The sequence below is a fragment of the Lichenostomus cassidix genome, chromosome 20 (assembly GCF_008360975.1).
Source record: "Lichenostomus cassidix isolate B80296 chromosome 20, HeHo_3.0, whole genome shotgun sequence".
Classification (NCBI taxonomy): domain Eukaryota; kingdom Metazoa; phylum Chordata; class Aves; order Passeriformes; family Meliphagidae; genus Lichenostomus; species Lichenostomus cassidix.
In genome coordinates this window covers 7453118-7476058 of record NC_139500.1, presented here as the reverse complement: position 1 = coordinate 7476058, position 22941 = coordinate 7453118, and the positions used below count along the sequence as shown (strand labels likewise).

The following is a 22941-nucleotide window of genomic DNA, read 5'->3' as shown; positions in this document are numbered from 1 at the left end:
GTCTCATCCACTGCCCCACATCGCCCGGGACCACCGCCTAATGCCCCGCAGCCCCCTTGCCTCGGTTCCCCGCATACCCTCCCCGGTGCCCTGCATCGCCTCTGCGGGGCTCAGCATCCCCCTCCGGGGGTTCCACACTGCTCTGATGTCTCACACCCTCCCGGGGCTCCCCACGCCTTGGTACCCGCCGGCATCCCGGTGTCGCCCCCACTGTCCGGCATCCCCCAGGGTTCATCATTTCTCAAGGACTCGGCCCTCGGAGCCTTGCGCAGCTGAGTCCCCGAGGCTGAGGAGACTCCCGGGGCACCCCGGGGCCGAGCAGAGCTTTCACCCACCGAGTCGCCACTCTGCCCACCGGTTTCCAGCGGCACCATGCCCCACACAGCACCATGCAGCACAACCCCGCGCAGCGCAGCGCGAGCAGACAAAGCCTCACAAGTTTTACACTCAGTTTTTGTTTGTTCTTTCCCTTTCCCGTCCAGAGGCGAGACACTGGCAGGGCTGCGCCGGGGCCAGGGACACAGCCCGCGCCTCTCCTGCCCTAGACAAAGCATCCGAAGTCCACGTGGGATATAATCTTCCCTGCTCGCTTGTTATTACTTCTAGATTCAGCAGAAATGTGTGTAACAGTAAGAAAAGCAATATGATTATCCTGGTGTGATAGAAATGAGCTTTCAAGGCCAGGAGGAAAACTTAGTTAGCCAAAGTGTCTGAAATCTGCAGGACCAGCCCCAGGCCTGTACGGCAGGTTACCCAAAACCACTCCTCCAGCCCTGCAGAACACAAGCATGAAAAATTTGGCAGCAAATGCAAAAAATGCACTGCAAGTGAACAAGAGGAGCTGAGAAATCCTCTCTGGATAAGCCCTTAGGGATACTGGACATCACCATTCAAACAAACATGCACCACATAAAACTAAAGCCAATTCGCAGCTCGGGTGAGCAGATTTAAACAAGTAAACAGACTTTACTCCCCTTTGTTTTTCCACATTTAGGAAAGGGAAATGCTTTTGAGAACTGTGCTCATGAGAGTTTCCAGGGCACTGTGAGGGTGGAATCAGCCCTTCCAGCATCCACGAGTTCTTCTCCCTTTCTACAGAAACCTTCCTGCTGCTGTTGGCCTCGCTGACCTGCCATCAATCTCCCGCCAGCCGAAACGCCCTCTTTCCCTCTCTGCCCCTCAGTTATCATTTAATTCAGGAGAGCAAGGCTGTGCAAACTGCTTGTGGGAAAGGTCTGGTACCAGACAAAGCAGCTCTGGCAGACGATGAGGCAAAGCCTGATACTTTTCCTGTCTCTGCTACACACACCACAGAGAGATGCTTAGAGTTTATTTCTTGAGAGTCAAGAGAATGTGTACATCATTTCACAGGAAAAAAGGTACCTCTACAGAGGGTTTAATATCCCAGCTCCCCCCAGACATTCCAGGTACCCTGCACCAGGCTCTCAGCAGCTCCTGTTCAGCCAGGGCTGGCAGCAGCAGCCTCTGTCAGGAGAGTACCAAAGCAGCTCCCTCACTGCTTCCCACCAGCCCTGTGGCTTTCCAGCATAGACCAGTGATGGGACATGGCTGAGTGGGCAAAGCTCCTCCACTCCATAGCTGGAGAAACTGCAAGGAGCAGGCAGCATGGCCAGGGCTCATGTGAGCAGGGAGGGAGAAGTGGGGGGTCTCTCACTGGACATAGGTAACATATTTTCTGCACGCCATGCCATGGACAGATCTTTCCCCATCATGGAGGAATTCCCATCAGCAGCAGGGCTGGGCTGCCCAGCTTCTGCAGAAAGTCATTCCAGCAAGAACCATTCCCCCATCTGGCTGCGCTCCTTTGGCTGGCATGTGAAATTCACAGAGTGAATGAATTTAGCAGTGACTGACCAGCTGAAATAGCCATTCCCTGTCACTATCACACAGTCAGGACTGGCAACATCCATTCACATTGGAAGTGACTCCTCATTTTTCACATGCTTCCCGGCAACCATGCCAGCTCTTCCATACGTAACTACCCACTGCCAGCCCTAAAGCCTCCTCTTCACTGAAGACTGCTCAGCCAGTGCCTTCTCTGAAGTGCTCCTGGAGTATGGCACCAGGCCCAGCTCCTCTCTGTCCACCCAGTTCTCCCACTTCAAACTTCTTCCTAAAATTCTCCTTTGTCACCCTGGCCAGGTAAAACAATGCCACTCCCTGCCCAGAGCTCTGCTCTGGCTGCCACCACCTCCCATCTCTTGCTTTGCACCCAAGGGTTTGAGGTGGGACCTACTCCGTATGTCACAGCAGCATTCCTGGAGATCTTCCACAAATAAAACAATTGAGCAAATATGTGTCATTACCTATAGCTGTCAGCAGTGTAACCTTGTCATCTCCAGATCCTGTGGGTCCCAGATTCCCACGTCCCAGTAACAGATGAGTGCTTGTTTAGTCTTCTTGCAGGTAGGGAGGAGCACCAGCACCATTAAATCACCTTGGACAGTTGCAAGCTGGGGCTGGGAGCAGGAGGAACTTCTCCTTTCACTGAAGTCAGCAGCGATGCTCCTGCTGTGTTCAGGCTTTGGGGTTCCCATGTCCACGTACACACAGCTCAGTGGCTCTTTCCCAGCCCACAGTAATATCATTTTCACTGCTCAGCCTTCTTCACTGCAAGGTCCCATCAGAGCATGTCCCACTGGATGTCTCCTCCTCTTCCATGAGTATCTTCATGGTCTGAGCCCTCACCACAGCCCTGTGCTGACCACCTACCTCTTCACCAACTCCACCAGTGCTGCTCCATCACAGCTCCCAGCTACCAGTCACTCCTCACCATGGCTCCTCAGAGCAGGTCTCCTACCCTGGCACCTCTCCTGAGTCCAGGGAGAGCTCTGTCATTCAGCAGGGCTCTGGCTGCTGGAAGCAAGGTCTGTTCTTGCTGTGGGAGAGCCTCATCCTGCTGCCACATGTGGGAATACAGCCCCAGCCTGCCTTACAGCTGGGCTGGCTTTTCCCATCTGGGGGGAATTGCTGTTTACACAGAGATAGGAAATGTTATCCCTCCTACAAGAAGTTTCTAGCCCTTCCTGTGGGCTGGCCAGGCCCACATGATACAAACCTCTAATAAAAATAAGGGTAAAAATAAGTGTCATCCGTGTAACCAGAACATCTAGAAAGTCTGCAGCTACCCGCCTGCAAACTTCAAACGCCAAGGCACACAAAGAAAAATCTTCAATGCCTCTCTAACAAAGCTGGCCACAAAATCCTCTTTTTCCTAGAAAACAGGATACGCCTGCTACAGCCTAATCTGAAGTGACGAGGCCTCCCCAAACCACTCTCCTAAGCTCATATACTTTTATCGAGAAGAACGCTGCTCCCAGGGGGTGGCTGCCAGCAGAGCCCCCTCCCTCCATGCCAGGTCCAGAGCTGCTCCTGCCTGACTGGGTCAGGGATTATGGTCCCTGCTCAGGAGCAGAGGAGCTGGCAGAGGGAGGGAGAGTTTTGCCTGTGATTGCAAGTCAGGAGAGTGCCAGAGCCCAGCAGTGGAGCTCCCAGCCCTGCTCCACCTTTGCACGCAAGGCTGGCAGCCAGTTACTCCTGCAGCAGTGCCTGCCTGGGACATGATGAGGAGTGTGATGGGGGAGAGCAAGGGGCATTGAACTGCAGGAGAAACTGAAATCCTGATCTCAAATATCTCATTTATCGAGGGGAACAGAACTAACTCCTCCGAAGTTTCAGCTGGGCAGCCTGGAGGAATCCCAGCATCCCTCAGACTGCCACAGCAAAGTCACAGCATCCCTCAGACCAGAGGTCTGTCCAGAGGTGTTCTCTGAGTGCTTCCAGCCCAGAGCAGACACTGCAGATGGGCAGAACACCCAGAGCGCAGGTGGGCTCAGATCAGCCAGCTGAAAGCCCCCTTGGCTTCTTCACACACTCTTACCTTTTCCAGGCCTTTCTCAGGCTTGCAAGTTCAGGCAATGTTCCCCACTTCAGCTGCAAGGATGACCTGGGAGCAACTGCAAAGGGCTGGGAGAGCTTGGCATGGATAATGGCATCTGAGAACAGGATGAGGACACTCCAGGATTTGATCCCTTGGGAATATATAATAAGGACCCTTTCCCGGGTAACACACTCCAAGTACCGAGGAAGCTTTTCAAGTTTGACATGTGAAATGAAGCTGAAAAATGCATCTCAAATAGGGCACATGAATCCTCTGCTCAGTTTGAAGAGCACCATTTTCAGACTCTTTTCCTGTGTGCACGTATGTGTCTCCAGTGCTTTTTTGCTGCTGCTTTTACTTTGGTATTTAAGGTGAACAAGGGCGCATACCTGCAACTCCAAACTGATGCCCTTGGCCTGTCCTCAGCTCTGATGAGTCCATCAGCGACACTTCTGCATGAGAATGGCCTGGCAGGAGCACCCATGGGCTGATGGCTGCCTGCACCCCTACGGCAGCCCTGGGGCTCTGCCCAGGATGCTGGGCACCATCCCCCTCCAGGCACCCCATAACTATGGCCATCACCCTGCAACCTTCTCTTTCATTCGAGTAAATCCTTCTTGATCTGAGAACTGAATAAATTTTGGCAGGGCAGAGCCGCCTGTGCCATAGCCATGGCACTCGCATGCCACACCTCCATCAGCTCATATCCCAGGAGGAAGGACCACCGAATTTCCTGGTGATTGTTTGAACAGGATGTTGTGATCACGTACCTCAGCCGAGACTCTTCTTCTCGGATGCCATCACTCAATTTTCCTCAAGAATTTGGTTTGCTGCCTGAGAAATTGTTTACCAGCGTTGGCGTCACCGTCCTGCCGTACCTCCGGCGTGCTCACACACGCACACACGAGTGCACCCAGACTGTTCTTAATTAGCTCCTAACGCATCACCCTGGGAAGACACAGGCAAGGAAAGATCCGTCACACACTGCTCCTGTGCGGCTGACCCTGGCTGCAAACCAGGCAGAAAGCTGCCTCTTTCCTGGTTTCAGGTTTTTGGCCACACAGCACAGGGGAAAAAATTCTGGTGGTTGTGAAAATATGCGATAATTAACTGCAATGACTAATTTACACGTAGGAAAAATTGCATAAGGTTGTATGCAGCATTTTAAAGCCAGAGAGAAATTCTTTGTTCCACACACTCTGGTGTCCGGTACGACCTCCTGCATCCATCTCCCTGAAGGAGTTTTAGTTCCGATCAACTCATTTTTAGATGCAAGGATTTCCCATGGATTAAACATGCTGACTTGGACGGTTCACCACAGAAATAGATACAAAGCTTCAATATGAAAAATATCCACCTTGTTTAAAGGTGTAGTAAATATTTAGGGTCAAATCCTGCAAGAACCTCCACATGCAATTTTTTCACCCCAAAAATCAAGGTGCACAATCCCACCTTGGGTCTGTGGAACAGAAACTTTCCCAGCTGGTCTGGGAGGTAGAAAGGAAAGAAAAGGAAGTTGGATGCTATTTCCAGCCAGACCACCAGTAAATATCTCTTAACTCCCCATCATTAATGGTACTTAGCTGCTTATCTCCTTGCTTATAAACTACCGCTGGGATAGTCTCACAATGAAAGCACTATAAAATTTCCTATATTCTCATTTGCAATTACAAGTGGTGGTAATAAACCAGAAGCTTTGTGGGCCGCCACGGTTTTACCTTCCACAAAGGCTTTTACACACACTGTCCTCTGGCCCGACAGACATGGAACACCTTCCCTGATAAAATGGATCAGACACATTCACACGGATAGTGGAATCCTGGAGAGCTCCTGCTCCTGCTCAAGGGAAGCTGTGAAGCAGCAATTTAGGGCAAGGGAGTCTTTCAGGATGGGATCAGTTCCATCGTCCTCTGCGGGAATAAATCCAGTTTCAATACTCTTGGGCCAAGACCTTCCTCCCAAGACCAAACAGAAACGAGATTGTGTAACAGGGCGTGAGAAGGCAATTCCTGTGCCTTCCAACAACACATCTTTGAGTCAAGGAGACCTTCTGCACATGGATTATGACAAGAATCGAGCTAAAATCACCCTATGGAACCCTGACCTCATGGATATCTGGGCACTTTCTGTCCCTGGGCTGGCTCATGTCAGGGCTGTTGCTTCCTTGCCCAACAGCTGTCCATTTCACAGAGCCCAGTCCTGGGATGTGGGCTGCTTGTCCCTGGACCACCCATCACCCTGAGTCGTACAGCGAGCAGTGCTGGCAGCAGCAGTGGGAGAGGGAAAAGGGCACCAAAGTTTTGGTTCCCAGGTGGAATTTTCAGGGGAGAAAAATAAAAAAAAAAAAAAAAAAAAGAAAAAAATCAAAACCCCCAATATTCACTTATAAACACATTTTTAAACTTTTTTTTTTTAGGTTTTTGTACAGTAAAAAATCTTACAGCACTAGGCTGCCAGCCAGCTCTCCATCCCGGGACCCCCAGCCCCGCCGATCCCCGGCCCCGCTGCGAGCGCTCGGGCTGTGAGGGCCACGGCGCCACCGCCGGGTCAGCCCCCGGAGCTCCCTGAGCCACCACCGAGTGCTCCCTGGGCCACCACCGAGTGCTCCCTGGGCCAGCCCGGTTCGGCCGCGGCGGTGCGGAAAGTGCTGCCGCCAATGCTCAGGCTGGGGCTGGGGCTGAGGCTGAGGCTGAGGCTGAGGCCGGGCGGGCGGAGCCGCCGCAGCCATGGGGCTGCTCAACTTCACTCGCGACCCGGTGCCGGAGGCCGTGAGCGGCGACATGCACAACCTCAACCAGCTCAGCGCCCAGGTGCGCCGGGACGGGGACAGGGACAGGGACAGGGACGGGCGGGCTGGCGGCGGGGCAGGCCCGGACACGGAAGGCGCGGGGCGGCGGCTCCGGGGCGGCGGCGGCCGGGCGGGACGGGCCGCACCGGGAGCTGAAGGCGGCCGGCAGAGCAGCCCCGGAGCAGCCCCGGGGGTGCTGATCCCACCGGGTCCCTGCTGTTCCCGGTGCCCGGGGCAGGGCCGGCAGCGTGGCCCCGTGCCGGTGGTGCAGTCCCGATGCACGGCCGAGCCCCGCGCACGGCGGGCGTGTTTCAGTGATGTTTATAGAATCATGGAATCCCCGGAAGGTTTGGGCTGGAAAGGACTTTAAACCCCATCCAGTGCCACCCGCCTGCCATGGGCAGGTGTACAGGCAGAGTTCTTGGTGGAGGGCTCAGATAGTGCCCGGTGGGCCATGGGGTCCTGTCAAGCCTTGGGGTTTCTGGTGGGACCACACAGCGTTGGAGTTGTGATTCCCACCCCAGATTCCCACCCTGCACTTCCTGCCTCGAGCTGATGGTCCTGGCCATTGGTTGCATCTGCCACCAGGTCATCGGCACACCGGGTGTGCAGCTTGGGCTGAAGTTAGTGGAAACGATGAGGCTTTTCCAGCCCAGCTTGCCAGGACTGAGGACATCAGCCCAGTAACAGCCTGGTGACATCTCTGTTGCACGAGGACGAGGGCAGGGCAGGATGAGCCAGTGCAGCCACAAAGCAGCCCATACCACTTTTGGCCATACCCAGAAGGTCACAGCGCTGGTGCCAGCAGAGGAGGGTGCTGGTAGAGCTCTGCCACTCAGGCAGTCTCTCCATCCATCCATCCATCCATCCATCCATCCATCCATCCCTGCCTGCCAGCTGCACACCCAAAATGCTGAAAGCAGCAACTAGACCCTTAACCAGTTCTCTTCCTTTCCCAAGTTAGCCTGGTTACCCTATGGGATTTGTGAAACATGAGACTGGATGTTCACAACTTTTACCACTCGCAGTTTTTGGATTGCACAAGACAGAACAGCAGCTTCCGACTAGCCACAAGTCACGAAAGCCCTGTGCAGTGCCAGCTACCAGCTGCACAGATCCCTTGGGAGGTTCTGAAAAGCATCCTGAGCAAATCCCATCCACAGGCCTCACATAGTGCTGAGGACAGGGCACCAGCACAGGAGGTCCAGCTCTGGGATCAATGTGCTGGAGGCAGATCAGGGGGGTACATCACCACCTAATTGGGGTGCTAGTGGGGTGGTGATGTGCTGATGCCCGACTCTTACACTGTCCTGTTTCTTCACAGCAATTCTCAGCGCTGACTGAAGTGCTTTTCCGCTTTTTGACAGAGCCCAAAGAGGTAAGGCAGAACTAGAGAGATGTGTGAGTGCAGCTCTGGTCGGAAACAGAGAAAAGATTGTGTCACTGCTCTTTTGTCTTGAGCAGGTAGAAAGGTTTCTGACTCAACTCTCAGACTTTGCCACCATGAATAAAATCAGCTTGGGCCCCCTGAAAAACATTGTCAAAAGTATTCTTCTAGTACCCAACGGTAAGTGATGTATTTGCATATGCTGCCCTGAGGCCAAACTGTCCCAGGCATTCCTGCAGGGCTTGGTTTGCACAATAAGTGTTAATGGTAGCTAATACAGAGCTTAGCACTTAAGAATCAAAAGTTCCCTGTTTGGTGATTCTTTGTATTCTTTATACCCTGCCTGCATGCACATTTCACAGGCTTAAGTAAACTCCTTCAAATATCTCTGCATTAAATGCAGCACAACACCGTGACAGTGCTTGGTTTAAGCAGTACCTGTAAATCCCTTTTGCCAGACCAGGGCAGCCTCGTGTTGGCACCGAGTCTCTGCAGGAACTTCCACCCAAGTGACCCAGTACTGTAATTCCTCCAAGGACAAGCGCTGTTGGAGACAGATAAGTCAGTGCACACCCGTTTGGAGTGGGCTGGGGACCGGTACAGTTCTAGGCCATGTGAAGGAGACATCTGACCTTGCAGTCTTGTTCTAGAGAAACACTTAATGTCTCCAGCTCTTTCTCATTCATAAACAGTGAGGAAGAGGTTCGGGGGGATTCCATTGGAATACCCCAGACTCCGGCACTTTATAGGATTACTGTGATGTTGTGGCTGCCGTTTGACATGGTAATGCATCAAACACTCCACAGCACATTCATCCCATTGATCCTTCTTATTATTAATAGTCCTGTGCTATTACCCTTCAGCCCGGTTTCCCCATAGCTTCCTTCACAGCCCTGATGCCGAGCACAACTGTTTTCTGAATTTGTTCTAAACTTGTTCTACTACTTCAAGCCACTTCTCCTATCCAAGAGTAGCAATAATTTTCTTTCCTGCAACTGCCTTGTGGGAATTTAATGCGGAATTTGCGTTTTCTCCCATCCTGACTCAGGCCTTGGTGCCCTCATCTTGTCGTTCCCGTGTGTGTGCTCTCTGGCTTCAATCCCTTTGAAACTTTTCCTTAACTCTGGGGTGCCGCGGACGATATCAGAACAGATCACAGCAGATAACTTTGTCTCTGTGCTACACAGCCGGAAAGCCACGTGGGGCTGGCAGTCTCCTTGAATTTATGAGATTCCTGCTCTTGGCTTCAGAGAGCAGAATCCTTGTAAAGGTCCCTGTGCTGCCTGGGCCCCAGAACAAAGGGGGAAGGCGCAGCGGGGGAAAGTGTTATATGCACACGTTCACACCCATCATCCCAAACACAGCAGGTAGGTCAAATTAGCAGCCCGCCAGCCTTAACAGTTCTCCTTTAACAAGCAAAGCGGCTACAGGAGAGAAAGCAGCAGCTTCAAAACATAACCGCTGCCGCTGTTCCCATGGATACCTGCAATGGGATCTCGCCTTCTCCCAAGCACTCCCAGAGCCCGGACTTTTAAAGCACCGGGCATCTGCAGAGATACCGGCAGGCACGACTGGGTTTCCGATCTCTGAGGAGCTGTGGTTTGCTTCAAAACACAGCTCAGAAACAGAGGCTTTCCATCGCCCGGTCCCGTCCCCGCCTGTATTTGACTCAGTAAAGATTGGTTTGACTCAGTAAAAAGTGATTTTTTTTTTCCTTCTTTGTGGTATTCATTCAGGTGCCCTGAAGAGGAATTTGTCTTCTGAACAAGTCAGAGCAGATTTTATTGCTCTAGGTAGGTCACATGACTTTCCACGAAATAAAAGATAATTAATATTTATCACATATAGTAATCTTATATGGTTTCCCCCCACAGGCCTCAGTGAAGAGAAAGCCAGTTATTTTGCAGAACAGGTATTCATATATTTTTTCTTGTTTCTAAGCTAACAAAATGTCAGGTCTGTGAGTGGGAACCCATAAAACCCCGCTGTGCTCCTGAGTTGTGTCAGCGCTTCGGGTATTTTCTTCAAAACCAGCTTGGGATTTTGAACTGAAGATCCTCAGAGAACTAATAAGGAGCAGTTTGTCTGATGATATCTCTGGTTTGCCAGGGCCTCTCCCCCATCAGTGTCACAGTTCCTGCACTGCTGTGTGGCTTTCATGTGATGTTTTTGTGCTTCCCATGCTTTGAGCCCCGAGGTCATGCAGTTACATGAACACATGGCTTTTTGCACAGATATTGTTACACTGAGCCAGTACTAAAACAAAACCAGTGAGTTTCATTTACAGAAGTGACAGGGCAGATGGAAATCCTAGCAGGACTTAAACACCTCTGAAAGCTCTCTGACCACATTAGTTCTCTCCTTACTCTGGGCTTCTGCCATCCTCTGCCTTTATTTTGACTCTTGTTGAAGTTTCAGGTACAAACAGAGGCCTCTCTGAATTAATTGCTGATGTTTGTTGCTCTTGTAGTGGAAGGTGAATTCCCCCACCCTAACACGCCTGGCTGTGGGTCAGACACTGATGATTAACCAGCTGATAGATATGGAGTGGAAGTTTGGAGGTAATAGAGCTACAACATAAACTGGTGGGGTTGGGAAACCCAGCAGCAGCTCTTAGCTAAATAGCATTTTATTTCACTGCTTAACTAACAGATTATCTGCCTCCTCTTCTTTCTGACTCACAGTGACTGCTGGGAGCAGTGAGCTGGAAAAAGTGGGAAGTATCTTCTTACAGGTAAATCTCCCACATCACAGAGTTCAGCTTGTAGTGCAGTTGAGGAACAAGCTCCAGCCAGGCATGTGGGAAGCACTGGCTGTGAGGGGAAGGAGAGGGAAGCTGGGTGTCATAGGAATGGGCTCTGTGACTGCATCTTCAGTCCCCAAGTGCTGCTGCCAGCAGAGAGCAGACACGCTGCTGTTTGTTTCTCCTCTGATGACATGAGATATCACAGAAATGTGTCACACTCTGAAAAGCTGTTCAAAAAGCTCAGTTTAGCAAAGGTCAACCATCTTGGGGAGGGAGGGGAAGTGGGATCAAGGACTTCCAGAGATACTCCCAATGTCCAGGGAATCTGTTCCAACAGTGACACTTCTTGAAAAGCCTGTCAAAGATGTGTGTGCTGTGCAGCAGTCTGAAACTCACAGTGGACTCCTGCTCTGCTGTCCTCTCCTGGTGCTCAGATACAGGTCTCTGAACTAAAATACCTCTACTTTTCCTTTCCCCAAGCTGAAGCTGGTGATTAAAAAAGGAAGCCAGTTGGAAAACGTGTATGTCGGTGAGTTAACAGTTCTGGACTAGAAGAAAGGATGGGAAAGCTGCAGTTTGGGGCTCAGGGTGCTGGAGCTGGGGGAATCTGGGGCAGAACTGGGGGGGTCACTGCAAAAGCATTGCTGTGACTACTCCTATCCCAGCCTTTCCATCACTGTGGCTGCTCCTGCCAGAGTCTCTCCCTGCCACAGGCACTCTGGAACTGTTTAGGAACACTGACTTTTGGGCATCTTCACATCTGTGCCTCAGTAAAGACAGATCTGCCACAGAGCAGTGCAGAGCAGCACAGCAGAGGAGGAAAGGAAATGATTCCCAGTCACGGAGTGCTGTTGGGAGATCTCATCCCAGGGGAGATCCCAGCCCAGGTCCCCCTGGCAGCCTGGCTAGCATAAGGAACCAGCTGCTGGGAGTCATGGTGGCTAATCCTGCCCAGCTTAGGTGAACATGAATTGCTCCATGGTAGCACCAGAACAGCTTTGCCAATGTTGGAAGTGTAGCCTGAAATCTAAGACTTGATGGCTCTTTTATTTTTTCTGCAGAGTTAACTTTACCCCAGTTCTACAGTTTTCTGCATGAAATGGAACGGGTCAAAACCAGCCTGGAAAGCTTCAGCTGAAACTGCACAGACCTGAGCCGACATCTGTCCGGGATGTTTAATTCCTCCTCACAGGCCTGCAGATCTGCTCTTTCCCAGCTGACTCTTCACACCCTAATAAGAGAAGACAAGCTGTGCAGTGAGCAGTGGTGTCATGGCCCAGCAGGACCTATCAATCCTTCAGAACCTGAAACTTGGGCTAAGTTTCAGCTTTTTCAAAGCACCTACAAGTCCACTCATCTCTTTTTTTTTTACTGTACTATTATGAGAAACTGTGGTCAGAAGTAATGTGGATACCTGTACTAAAATAGCAAAGAAATAAATGCATTCCCATCCTGCTCCCTTTGTATCAGAATATGATGTTGTGAGAAAAAGAGAAACATTAGCAAAAGAATAATTTTGAAACTTGGAAGAATTAAGCAGAGAGGACAAGGAAAGCAAGGAGAGTGTCTAACCTGGGGAATCACGTAGTGCTCCCTTCAAGCCTCTCCCTTCACGTGTATTAAGAAACGTGTTGATTAGCTTCTTCCCAGTTGTGCCTCATTATGGAAAAGTCTCTCAGTGGTAGATGATTTTAAATCTTAAACAACCAAACAGCTGCCTCTGTGCACAGGGGGAGGACATCTCGGGGGGTGACTAGATAAATCTCATTTGGATGTGCTGCTCTTTAAGCTGCAGCTTCTGTGACATGGCACAGTCAGACCCAGCCCGTTTCCCGGTGGACATATGTCCAAACCCCATGAAGTGCCATTAGCTCAACTCTTCAGTTGTCTGAGAGCGAGGATGAGCTCTTCATCAGGAAGCAGAGGGGTGCTCTGAGCCAACCCGGGGCAGTGGGTGATGTTACAGTCACCAGAGTTCCTCCTGTCCAGGCTGTTGAGTTGTCCAGCAGCCTGAGCTGGCTGAAGCCTCTCCCACAGCACAGGGATGAAGGAAGCTCCTCTTCCAGGGTATGTCCCAAGGCACCTCCGTGCCCCTGGCACACTTGGCAGCTCCAGTGAAGGGAACAAACCACATTGCCAGGGAATATCCCAGAAAGAGACTCTGTTTCCAGTCTCCACCTGAAGGGGTTCACTGTCCATGGCATTCGGTGGGGCTCTCTGCACCAGCAGCTGCTTCAAGTTAAATCTGTTCCAAACAGAGCATTTCTGTGAGAAAAGTGTCGCAAAGCTCCCTGCAACTCACAGCTTCACCCGTGGGTTTCCAGCTGCAGCAAACCCAGCACTGAGTGTCCCTGCATTGCATTTCCTGTGGTGCTGCAGGAATGACTGGGAACAGATTGAGAGCGGGCACAGGCTGAGCCATATATTTGGGAAATGGGGAATCCTGCTGGCAAACCCAGGGACGGATTTATTTCTTTTCCCACATATCAGATCAGTCACAAGCATTTCAAGCTTTGTCACATGATTACTGTGAAAATGAAGAAAAAACCTCAAAAACCTCTGAAATAATGTTCTATAGAATATTCTCTCTCCTTTTGGGTGGCAGGAAAAGCTATTTCAGGGAGGAAGAAGCAGCCCAAAGGGCTGCTGCTTTCCCAAGACAAAAGCAATTTTTTTCCTTTACATTTTCTGCTGCCTGTTCCCATTATTCCTCCTCACCCTCCCAGTGCCAGGGCGGCACCACTCGGCCCTATCCGGTTGCGTCGGGAGGTGGCCACGGCGCTGCGGAGAAGATGCCAGGCTGGGTTGTGGGTCAGGAATCCGCCGTCCCCCCGCGCTCCTCCCCCTGCCCGGTTGGGATTAAGCCGCTCGGGGCTGACGCACGCCGAGCCCGCTGACCCCGAGTGCAGGGGTCACCTCCATGCTGCTCCGCGGTCCCCACGGGCAGCTCTGATCGGCGGCATTTGCGCCGCGGCGTGACCTTCCTGCTGCCACCAGCGCTCCCGGGGACCCGGCAGCGCCCTTTCATCCCACGCGCTTGGCTGTGCTTGAGCCGAGCTGGCAGCCCGTGGGGAAGGGGTGGAGAGGGGAGCTGGCTCCAGCCGCACTGGCATGGGGTGACGCCAACCGTGAGGGAATCGGGTCACCCTCCCAGTGGGGCCGGCCGGGAGCGAGAAGGACTCTGGGACGCGGCGTGGCAGCCATGCCTCTCCTGCACAGCACGGCCCGGCTTCGCGCTGGCACAGGGGGGATGGCCAATGTCCAGAGCCCTGCGCCGGGAGCTGGCAGGCAGAGGGCACAGCTGGCACAGCCGCAGGGAGGGCTGAGCGGGGCTGCAGCGGCAGGGAAGGAGCAGCCGCGGTGCCCGTTTTGCCCGGGTTTCCGGGCGGCTCGGCGGTGCTCGTGTGCGCGGCCCCTTCCGCCTGCCCGTCAAGCCCAGCCAGCCGAGAGCTAATCTCGGCGGGACAGCGGGCGCGGGGGAAACAGGGGCCTCTCACCAGGCTGGGGTGCAGCTAACCGTACTCCTGCAGCCGTTTGCCTCCCCGAGGCCTTTCCCGGCCCATTTCCTCTGGGGCGGCCGTGCCACAGCCCCCTATCCCTGTCCCTGCTGCCTGGGGACACGTGGGCTCTCCGGGCTGCAGCGGGGCACAGGCTGCTCGGCCATGCTGAAGCCACACGCAGTCACCCCCCTGCATGCTCAGATGGTCGTGCAGCCCCTCTTGCAGCCCTGGGGACTCTCTGCTGCCTCAGGGGCCACCTTATCACACCCCGGGCTGCCAGGTGGTATCTCCTGAATGAGGAGGAGATGGCAGAGTGGCCCCAGCAGCTAGGCTGCAATGGGGATCCTGTGCTCTCAGGCATCCTCCCACTCATCCCTGCTAGCTCCCGCAGCCACAGCAGAGCTGCAGAGAACAGGGGCTGCACTCTGGGGTCTGTCAATTCCCAGCATGGATTCAGTGCTGTTGTGATTCTCAGCCGTGTCAGATGCTAATGACCAAGGGAACTGGGATGTTTTCAGATGAAGCATCTTCTCCCCACTGGAAATGCCAATGCTTCTCCCTTCGTGTGTGAAGGAGCCCTCCAAATCTCAAGAACAAAAGCCTCTGCTCAAGAGGGAGAAGAGCAGATGTGGACTCTGCACATGCCTGCAAGCCCATGGGCTGGCAGGGAAGGAAGGAATTGGGATTCCTCACTGCTGGCTCTGCCTGACCTTGAGCAGGTTGTGTGGGAACTGACAAAGCTCCCATGGGATTTCCTGGCTTCCACAGACCATGCCAGGAGCCCCTCCATGCTGAGGGCTTTCAGCTTGGGCTGTACCCCTGTCCCAGCTTTCCTGTTTGCAAAATAGGGTGACAAATCTCAAGGTTGTCCAACAGCTGGGAGAGAGCCATGGCAGATGAGACAAGCCAGGGAGCAGAAATGGCAGGTAAGGGCCCCAAGGCAGCTGGAGCTCAGCCCAGTGCTGAAGACAATCCTGCCCCTCCTCACCCCATGCTGTCCTCTTTCCCAATTCCTCCAGGTTTTTGGGTGATGCAGCACCCAGCAAAAACCCCATCTGTGAATTGCAGCTCCCCATATTGCTCTGTCTGCCTGGGAACAGCAGCCCTGAACACATTGGAGGGCCCCAGGACAGCACTACCACTCTGCTGTGCCGTGTGAATGCTTGGGGACAGGGATGTGCAGGGGCTGGGTGGGACTCCCTAGGGCTCCTGTGGTACATGCCCTGGGAGCAGACAGGCGAGGGTGGCACTCAGCACAGCACCATGCTGCAGATGAGGACACACTCCCAGGGACAAGCCCTCAGCCTACCTTGGGACAGAATTCTGAACCCACTCTGCTTGGCACAGGGGGAAGGTATCCCACCCTGCCTGGGAAACCAAGCTGCTGCCTCCTACTCTTGCTGGAGGTGGGGGAAAAGGCTGGTGGTGTCCAAGGCAGTGGAAATATTCCTAGCATGTCGTCTGCTCCTAAGCCTTGCCATCTCTCTAGGCAGCTCTTTGTCCAAACATACTGGGAACAATTGGGGTTGCTCAGCCAGACCGCAGGCTGTCGATCAGCAGAGGGAATGAATGCTCCAGCATACGGAACCCATCTTCTCCCACAGCAAGGGGAGGTGGCCACCAGAAACCGGCCTGTGGCACAACAGCACAGGCAGAAACAATGTCCAGGCACCCACGCCAGTGCCAGCCCTGGGAAGGGGGGTGGTGCTCCCAACCCATCCAAGGAACAACTGAGTAGGAGGGGGTGGCTGGGCATCCCCAGACCCCATGTGAGGCTGGGGGTGGCGTGGTTGGCACAGCGATGGAGACAAGGTCCCTGTGTGCATCTGCACTGCAGCTGGCTGAGGAGGAAGGGCCAAGTCTTGGAGGACAAAGAGGAGTCCCCCAGGCTGTGGGATCAGGGTTTGGCCAGCCCCTCTCAGCACCAGCACCTTCAGGGAGTCCTATCCGGGGCTCATGTCATTTATTCCCTTGCAGGCATAGCTTCAAAAACAGTGCCAGGCCCTGCGGTGACAAACCCATCCTGTCCCCAAGAGCCCGATCCAGCTTCTCCTCTCCACAACACCCTGAGCAGCCACGGGCGGGTGCTTGGCGGGGGGAGCACCCACCAGCCCCCCGCTGAGGCAGCTCAGCCCATTTCCCAGCACTCAGCTCCAGTTTATAGGGCTGCTCTGTCCCAGGGGCATCGCTGCCACCGCTAACGAGGTTATCCCAGACCAGGCACCGACAGGGAGGGAAAGCAGGGTTAACCCTTGTGCCACTGACGCATCCCACAGCGCTGGGGAGCAGCTTTGCCTGGAAACGAGCTCTTAACGAGTCCCAGTGGTGATGATCGGCTGTGAAACAGCAGGTGAGGATCCCCGTGCCATTCTCATGCCAGCCCTCGCACCACAGCATCGCTCTTGGAGCAGCCCCATGTCCGTGAGAGCAGCACCAAGCCCTGAGGCCACACTTTGCACCTACTGCCCAAGGCAGCAGCACAGAAAGGACGGTGCATGTCCCCGTCGTGTCCCCATCCCTCAGCTTTGTTTCACATCGACAGCTGGGATGTGGATAAGGAACGCGATGCAGCCAGGCTGCAGGCAGGAGGCGTTGGGTGGCCGAGGCCATTGCTGTCCTCAGGGACACAGCACAGCTCACACTCCTGCGGGAAAATGTGAAGGCTGCGAGCAAGGTCAAGGGCTCTTCCCTTGCTGGGACTCGGCTTCACGCCAGCACCGGGGTGGCCCGACCCACCGTCCCGCGGGGCTGGGGACTGTCCCTGCACCCTCACCCCACCGCCCCCCATCTGCACGGCTGGCTGGGACACTGGTGGGTGCTGGCAGCGCTCCCCAGGGACCACCAACGCACACATCCCTGTTGGCCCGGCTCAGCAGCCCCGCGGGGTGGCGATTGGGGTGGGAGACCCCAGGCAGGGCCCCTCCTTTTCCACCCCCGCTGCTGAGACCCGACAAACTCACGGCACTGCCGGGCGGTGCCCCCCCGCCCCGCCCCCGCTGCGGTGCGCGCTGACGGGCAGCAGAGGGCGCCAGAGCACCGCGCAGGGCTCCGCTCCCCCCGCGCCCCCTCCCCACCGCTCCCCGCACCCACCCCGTTCCACCCTCCGGACACCCCCATCGCTCCCCGCACCCACCCCGTTCCACCCTCCGGACACCCCCATCGCTCCCCGCACCCACCCCGTTCCACCCTCCGGACACCCCCATCGCTCCCCGCACCCACCCCGTTCCACCCTCCGGACACCCCCATCGCTCCCCGCACCCACCCCGTTCCACCCTCCGGACACCCCCACCGCTCCCCGCACCCACCCATCTCGCACCCTCCGGATACCCCGCCCTGCGCCCTCCAGTCTCCGCGCTTCGCTCCCCGCATCCACCGCTCCCGTCCCCCGCCCTCTCTCCCCGGGGCATCCTGCCCGCCCTCCTCCAGGATATCTCCCTGCATCCTCAATCCCCAGGCATCCCTCCCTCCCCCGTCCCCTTTCCTCGACGCATTCCTCTCCCTCATCCCTTCCTCAGCTCCAATCCGCCTCCTGGCCCCACCAACCCTACCTCCCCGCACCCGGCAGGCAGCCCCCCGACCTCGACCCCCCGCCTCCCGCCGCCAGCCACACCATCTCCCCCGCAGTTCCCACAAGCTCTTTCCCAGCCAGGAGCCCCGGAGCCACACTTTTGCTCCCTTACCCCAAAGCCGAGCGTCACCCCCAGATACTGCCCGGCCGGGCCATCCCACCCCAGCCCCGCCTGGACTGCCCCTGCAGCAGCTCCAGTCCCGAGCATCGGCTCCCACGCCCCCAGCAGAGCCCCCACGCTGGTTCAGCTCCGTGTTGGGGGCAGGAGCCTCCGGATTTATTCAAAAGCAATAACACTGAACCCAAATGTTCCCGTTCCGTTCTGTCACGCTTGGCCGGTACTGGAGTGAGCCCCCGTCCCACCCTCCACACCCTGTGCTGTGCTGGGTCAGGCAGCTCTTCAGTCGAGTTGGCTTTGTTAAGAGCAGATTAAAAATAATCATAACAATAACAGGGAGACCCGTCACCTCACTGCGGGCCACCTCTCAGTGCCTGCTCCCAGGCAGGCAGTCTGGGACTTTTAGCTTCCACTGCTGAGGAATTAGCTGTATTTGTGCATATATCGATGTTGGCCCCCCCTCCATGCACACACCGGGGGATGCCGGCGGGTGCCTGTCCCACTGCAGGTGGCCTCAGCAGGGCTATGTTCCAGGGAGGCAGCAGGAGCACGGGATGCTGGACCCTCTGGAGCTCCCCTGGGTGCAGAGAACGGTCACAGACAGAGCCCCATGAGCTGGCCCGGCTGCGTGGGGTGGGACTTGGTGGAGAGCCAGAGCCCCCCTCCCCGGGCTGCGGGCGTGGAGCAGTTCCACAGAGAGCTGCCGAAGCAGGTGAAGGAGGGGGGAGCACCCACCTTTCCACCAGTTTTTCTACTTGCTCCATCTCACATATAGCGAATTCTAAGCACACAATGCAGTTATTGAATAAAATTATGCTTTTTTTAGTACTTGTATGCATGTGGTTTTTAAGGCTCTGCCTAGAAACCAACCTCTGAGCCAGGAGCAGAGAGACCGGAGGGGAAAGCCAGGCCAGCCTGGACGGTTGTGGGACAGAGATATGCAAGCACAGCACTGCCGACCATAGCAGCTGGCAGGTGACACATCCATCCCATGCAGGTGACGCGCCCATCAGTCCTTCCACTCCAGGAAGGAGGAGAAAGCACGCCTGGCTAGGGCAGGGATCATTAGGGAGAGTGGCCACTGCAGCTGCCCCGCCTCTCCTCTCCCTGTCACTATCTCCGTCCCCCATGGCACCAGCTCTGTCCCCCTCCCGCAGAGCTCTGCCTGTGCCCGCGAGGACGAGACCTGCCTCCCCTCCGCCATCTCGCTCTCCCTCCAGGCAGCGGAGCCGAGGCGCTGCCAGCTCCATCTGCACAGTGCAGCGAGCACCGGGCCAAGGGGCAGGACCCACAATCACATTTCCTTGGAGCACATTGTGCTCCCGCCTTGCCGAGGGTGTTGGAAATGGGTGGCTGTAATAATGGCGCTGTGAATAACCGCAGCTCACTCACTGTGGTCTCCAAGCTCACTGTCTGCTCCAGCTCCTGCCTCATCCCCTCCCAAGGCTGTTCCCTGCCATGACGTGCCCTGGTTTCCAACCTGCCTAACAACCTCCTGCCTTGGGCCACTTGTCCGCAGTCCCCACACCCCCTCACGGTCTCCCATCAACGCTTCCTCTATTGCAGCTGGTTTGGCTTTGACCTGTGTTCTTCTCCCAGCAGGACCCCCATGGACTGAGGACACAAACGCCCCAAACAGGGGCTTTGCTGCTGTGTGACAGGCAGCGCTGCCCAGACATGGTGCAGCACAAAGGGCTCATGGAGCTTTTATTGCTGCTGATCCTGCGCGGCTCCCCCAGACCTGCCTAGAGCAAAGCCTGCCCTTGGAGCCGGCGTTCTACAAACAGCCTCCCCGGGGCCTCCCCAGGGCTAGGGCACAGCTCCCCACTCCCGCGGCAGCGCGGCCGCAGGGCAGCAGGTTCTCCTCTGCCACCAAACCTGGCTGTGGCTGCGCTGGTGCCATCTGTTCGTCAGGCACAGTCCCGTGTCACGCTGTGCTGTGGGAGCCATGCCAAAGCTCCAGGACCCTGCTGGAGCACCCGCGCTGGAACCGGGCTCTGAGTGCCGCGACCGATGCGATTTGCAGCTCCGGTGAAAAGATGAGGGGCACAGATGCCAGCGGCGTTCCCCAGCTCTGGAGATGAGCCCTGTCGGGTGGGACTGCGGGTGCTGGGGTTGTGGGGGCAGCTTGGTGGGGGTGCCGGGTCTCAAGTGACAGGCATCTCGCCAGACCTTCCCCCAGCTGGGGAGATGGGTACCCTGTGGGCTCCCAACAAGGACACAGTAGTCGCAGGGCTGGAGTGGCACTGGGAAGCCTCGGGCTGTCCTGCTCTGCTTGCTCGAGAGTGAAAGGATTTGTCTACAGGGAGCTGATGAGTCCCGCGGCAGCCAGCTCGCCCTCCTCCCAGCACCCCCTTGTCCAGCAGGTGGGCTCCTGGCAGCACAGGGCCGTTGCAGGCACCCAGAGCAGGCTGGCCCCGAGTGCCCACTGCACCAGAGGGTCTGAACCCACAGTCCCACCAAACACCCCAGAGTGGGGGTCCTGACCCCAGCGCCCGGACAGCACAGCAGCTCTGGAGGTTCTGACCCTCTAAGGTGTTTCCGCAGGATGCTCAGTGTGACCCGAGCAGTGCTTGGCACACGGAGCAGCCACACGCGGCGGAGACAGGAATATGCTTTCACCGGGAGAACAAGAAGAGCCTCTGATGGCTGCCATGTCCCTTGTAAACACCAACTTTGAGAGCATCAAATTACAGCCTCTGCCTCGGCTCCAAACAAGATGGTAATCGGGAGCGCGGAGGCACCCTGCCTGCATCCTGCCTGCACAGCGGGGAGCACCGGGAGCCTGGTGGCACCACAAGAGGCCATGACACCCTCTCCTGCACTGCAGGACTGCCGGGGCTCACAGCGCCCCGACCCCACACAGCGGAGCGACCCGGCGCGCCCCGGGCCAACGAGAGCTCCCCGCCCCCGGCCCTGGCGGAACCGCTGCCCGCTTATCTCCGAGTGCGGGCGCAGCGTCCCCGTGGCAGGGAAGACACAGCGGATCGGTGCAGCCCTGTTGGGGCACACCACTGGCCGTCCCCCGCAGCCGTGGGCGTGCGGTGGGGATGGTTTCCCCCAAGGGCTGAGTGAACAGACCCCCTTGGTCCCGGGCCCGCTGTGCTGCTGCCGCCCTCGCTCCCGGCGTCCCGGCTCGGGAGATGCTCGGTCCCAACGGCCGCTCCCCGAGCCTCCCAGCAGCAAGGCCGGTGTCCGGGCTGCAGCCGCCGCCCCAAGGAGAGCTCGGGGAGGGCACAGCCGGGCAGGGCCAGTCCCGGGGCCGCAGCTGGCGGGATTGGAGGCAGCTGCCCGCAGCGCCGGCCCCCCTCCACGCTGCCCGCGGCCCCCCCTTCCTCGGGCAGGAGCCGCTCCGGCCGCTCCCCGCTGAGCGGTCCGGGCTGCGGGGAGGGAGCAGCCCCCGCTCCCTCCTTCTCGGCCCCGGCCGCGGGCAGGACTGAGCGGTTCCTCCCTCCGCCGCCGCGCCGGTCCCTCACAGCGCAGGGACACCAGGACCGGCCGCTCCCCGCCTCGGGGCTCTGCTGCTCCCCCCGCCGCGGGGGCTCCACGCTCGGCCGGGCCGGGGTGCGCGGTGCCGGCGGGGACACGCGGGACCGCGGCTGCGCCCACGCTGCGGCAGCTGGCGGGGGGCGGCGGGGATCAGCTGCGCCCGGGGATCAGCTGTGTCCCGCGCCGCCCCGCCGGGGCCCCCCCGCTCCCTGGGGAGCGGCCCCGGCCCCCCCCGCCCCGCCCGTCCCGCCCGCCCTACCTGCCCGCCGCCCTCCCGGCCCTCCCCGGGGCGGCTGGCGGCCGCCCAGCCCGGAGCTGCCCTGCTCCCTCCTCCTCCTCCTTCTCCTCCTCCTCCTCCTCCTCCTCCTCTCCTACTTCTCCTCCTCCCGCGGGCACAGCCCTGTCTAATCCCACGGGTGTCAAATCCACGCTGCGGCTTTGGCCGTGGCGGGGCCGGAGCGCATCCGATGGGGCCAGTGGGGAGGAAGAGGGAGGAAGGCGCGGGATGCTCCGGCGGGGGCACCCGGCCGAGCCCCCCCTCCCGCACACCGCAGCCATGGCAACGGCGATGGGCTGTCCCAGCCCGGCCGCAGCGCAGTGAAGGCGAGAGGGACGCAGGGAGGGAAGGAGCCGCCGGGCGATTCCTGAGGGGCTGGCACACACACAGCCGCTGGAAGCGACCGGAGCCAATCCCCCGGCTCCCTTTGTGATGCTTCCTGACACAGATTCCCTCTCCATGGCTGACTTTGCAAGTTTCTCCATCCTCTTCCCCTCCTCGCGCGGTTCCTTTTCATGCGACTAAATTATACACGAGAGGAGGGACATGCTGGAAATTCTAGTGACAAAATAGAAATGAGCAGATTTGCGCAGGCGGCTGCAGCCCGGCCGCCTCCGGGACTCCTGCGAGCCAAGAGGGACCGGACCTAGTCCCAGGGCAGCAGCATTAAAGCCCGTGAATTTTGAAACCACCAAGGAAAAGGCTTTTCCTGCGGCAGCAGAGAAGTGCGGGCGTGTGGAGCAGGATCGCGGCCCCTCCGAGCACAGCGGCTGCTGTCCCAGCACACAGCACCCTCGGGGACAGCAGGCGACGCATTCACTTCCCCGGAGAAATGTCTTGTTTGGGAGCCAGTAAAAAATATGCAAATCTGGGAAGGCTGGGCCTCAGCCTCTGAGCAGCCTTTCTCCCCTTCCTCCCCATCCCAGAGCTCCGTGCAGCGAGCTGAGCCCTGGGCAGCGGAGGGAAGGGAGAGGCAGAGCCGGGGGAACACGGGGGCGGCAGGCGAGGCAGTAGGATGAGATTTGGTGTGTCACGGAGCAGGACGGGGAGATGTGCGCGGGATAGCGGCTCCCCCAGACCGCGGGCATGCGGAGAACGCTCCTGCTCCCGCAAGCCGGGGTGGGTGGAGCATGCTGTCACTTTTTGGTGCTGGGCAAGCCCGGCATC

At 57.0% G+C, this 22941-nt stretch overlaps 1 protein-coding gene across 1 annotated transcript; it reads left to right on the top strand.

The window, feature by feature from the left end:
• The first annotated feature begins 6564 nt into the window (after positions 1–6564).
• COMMD7 (COMM domain containing 7) lies at positions 6565–12278 on the top strand. The gene is made up of 9 exons (XM_085079093.1): positions 6565–6711; positions 8014–8067; positions 8154–8256; positions 9813–9869; positions 9951–9988; positions 10547–10637; positions 10761–10810; positions 11303–11351; positions 11884–12278. The coding sequence occupies exons 1-9, from the start codon at positions 6628–6630 to the stop codon at positions 11958–11960; spliced, it is 603 nt and encodes a 200-aa protein (XP_084935219.1). The 5' UTR covers positions 6565–6627; the 3' UTR covers positions 11961–12278.
• The last annotated feature ends 10663 nt before the right edge of the window (positions 12279–22941 follow it).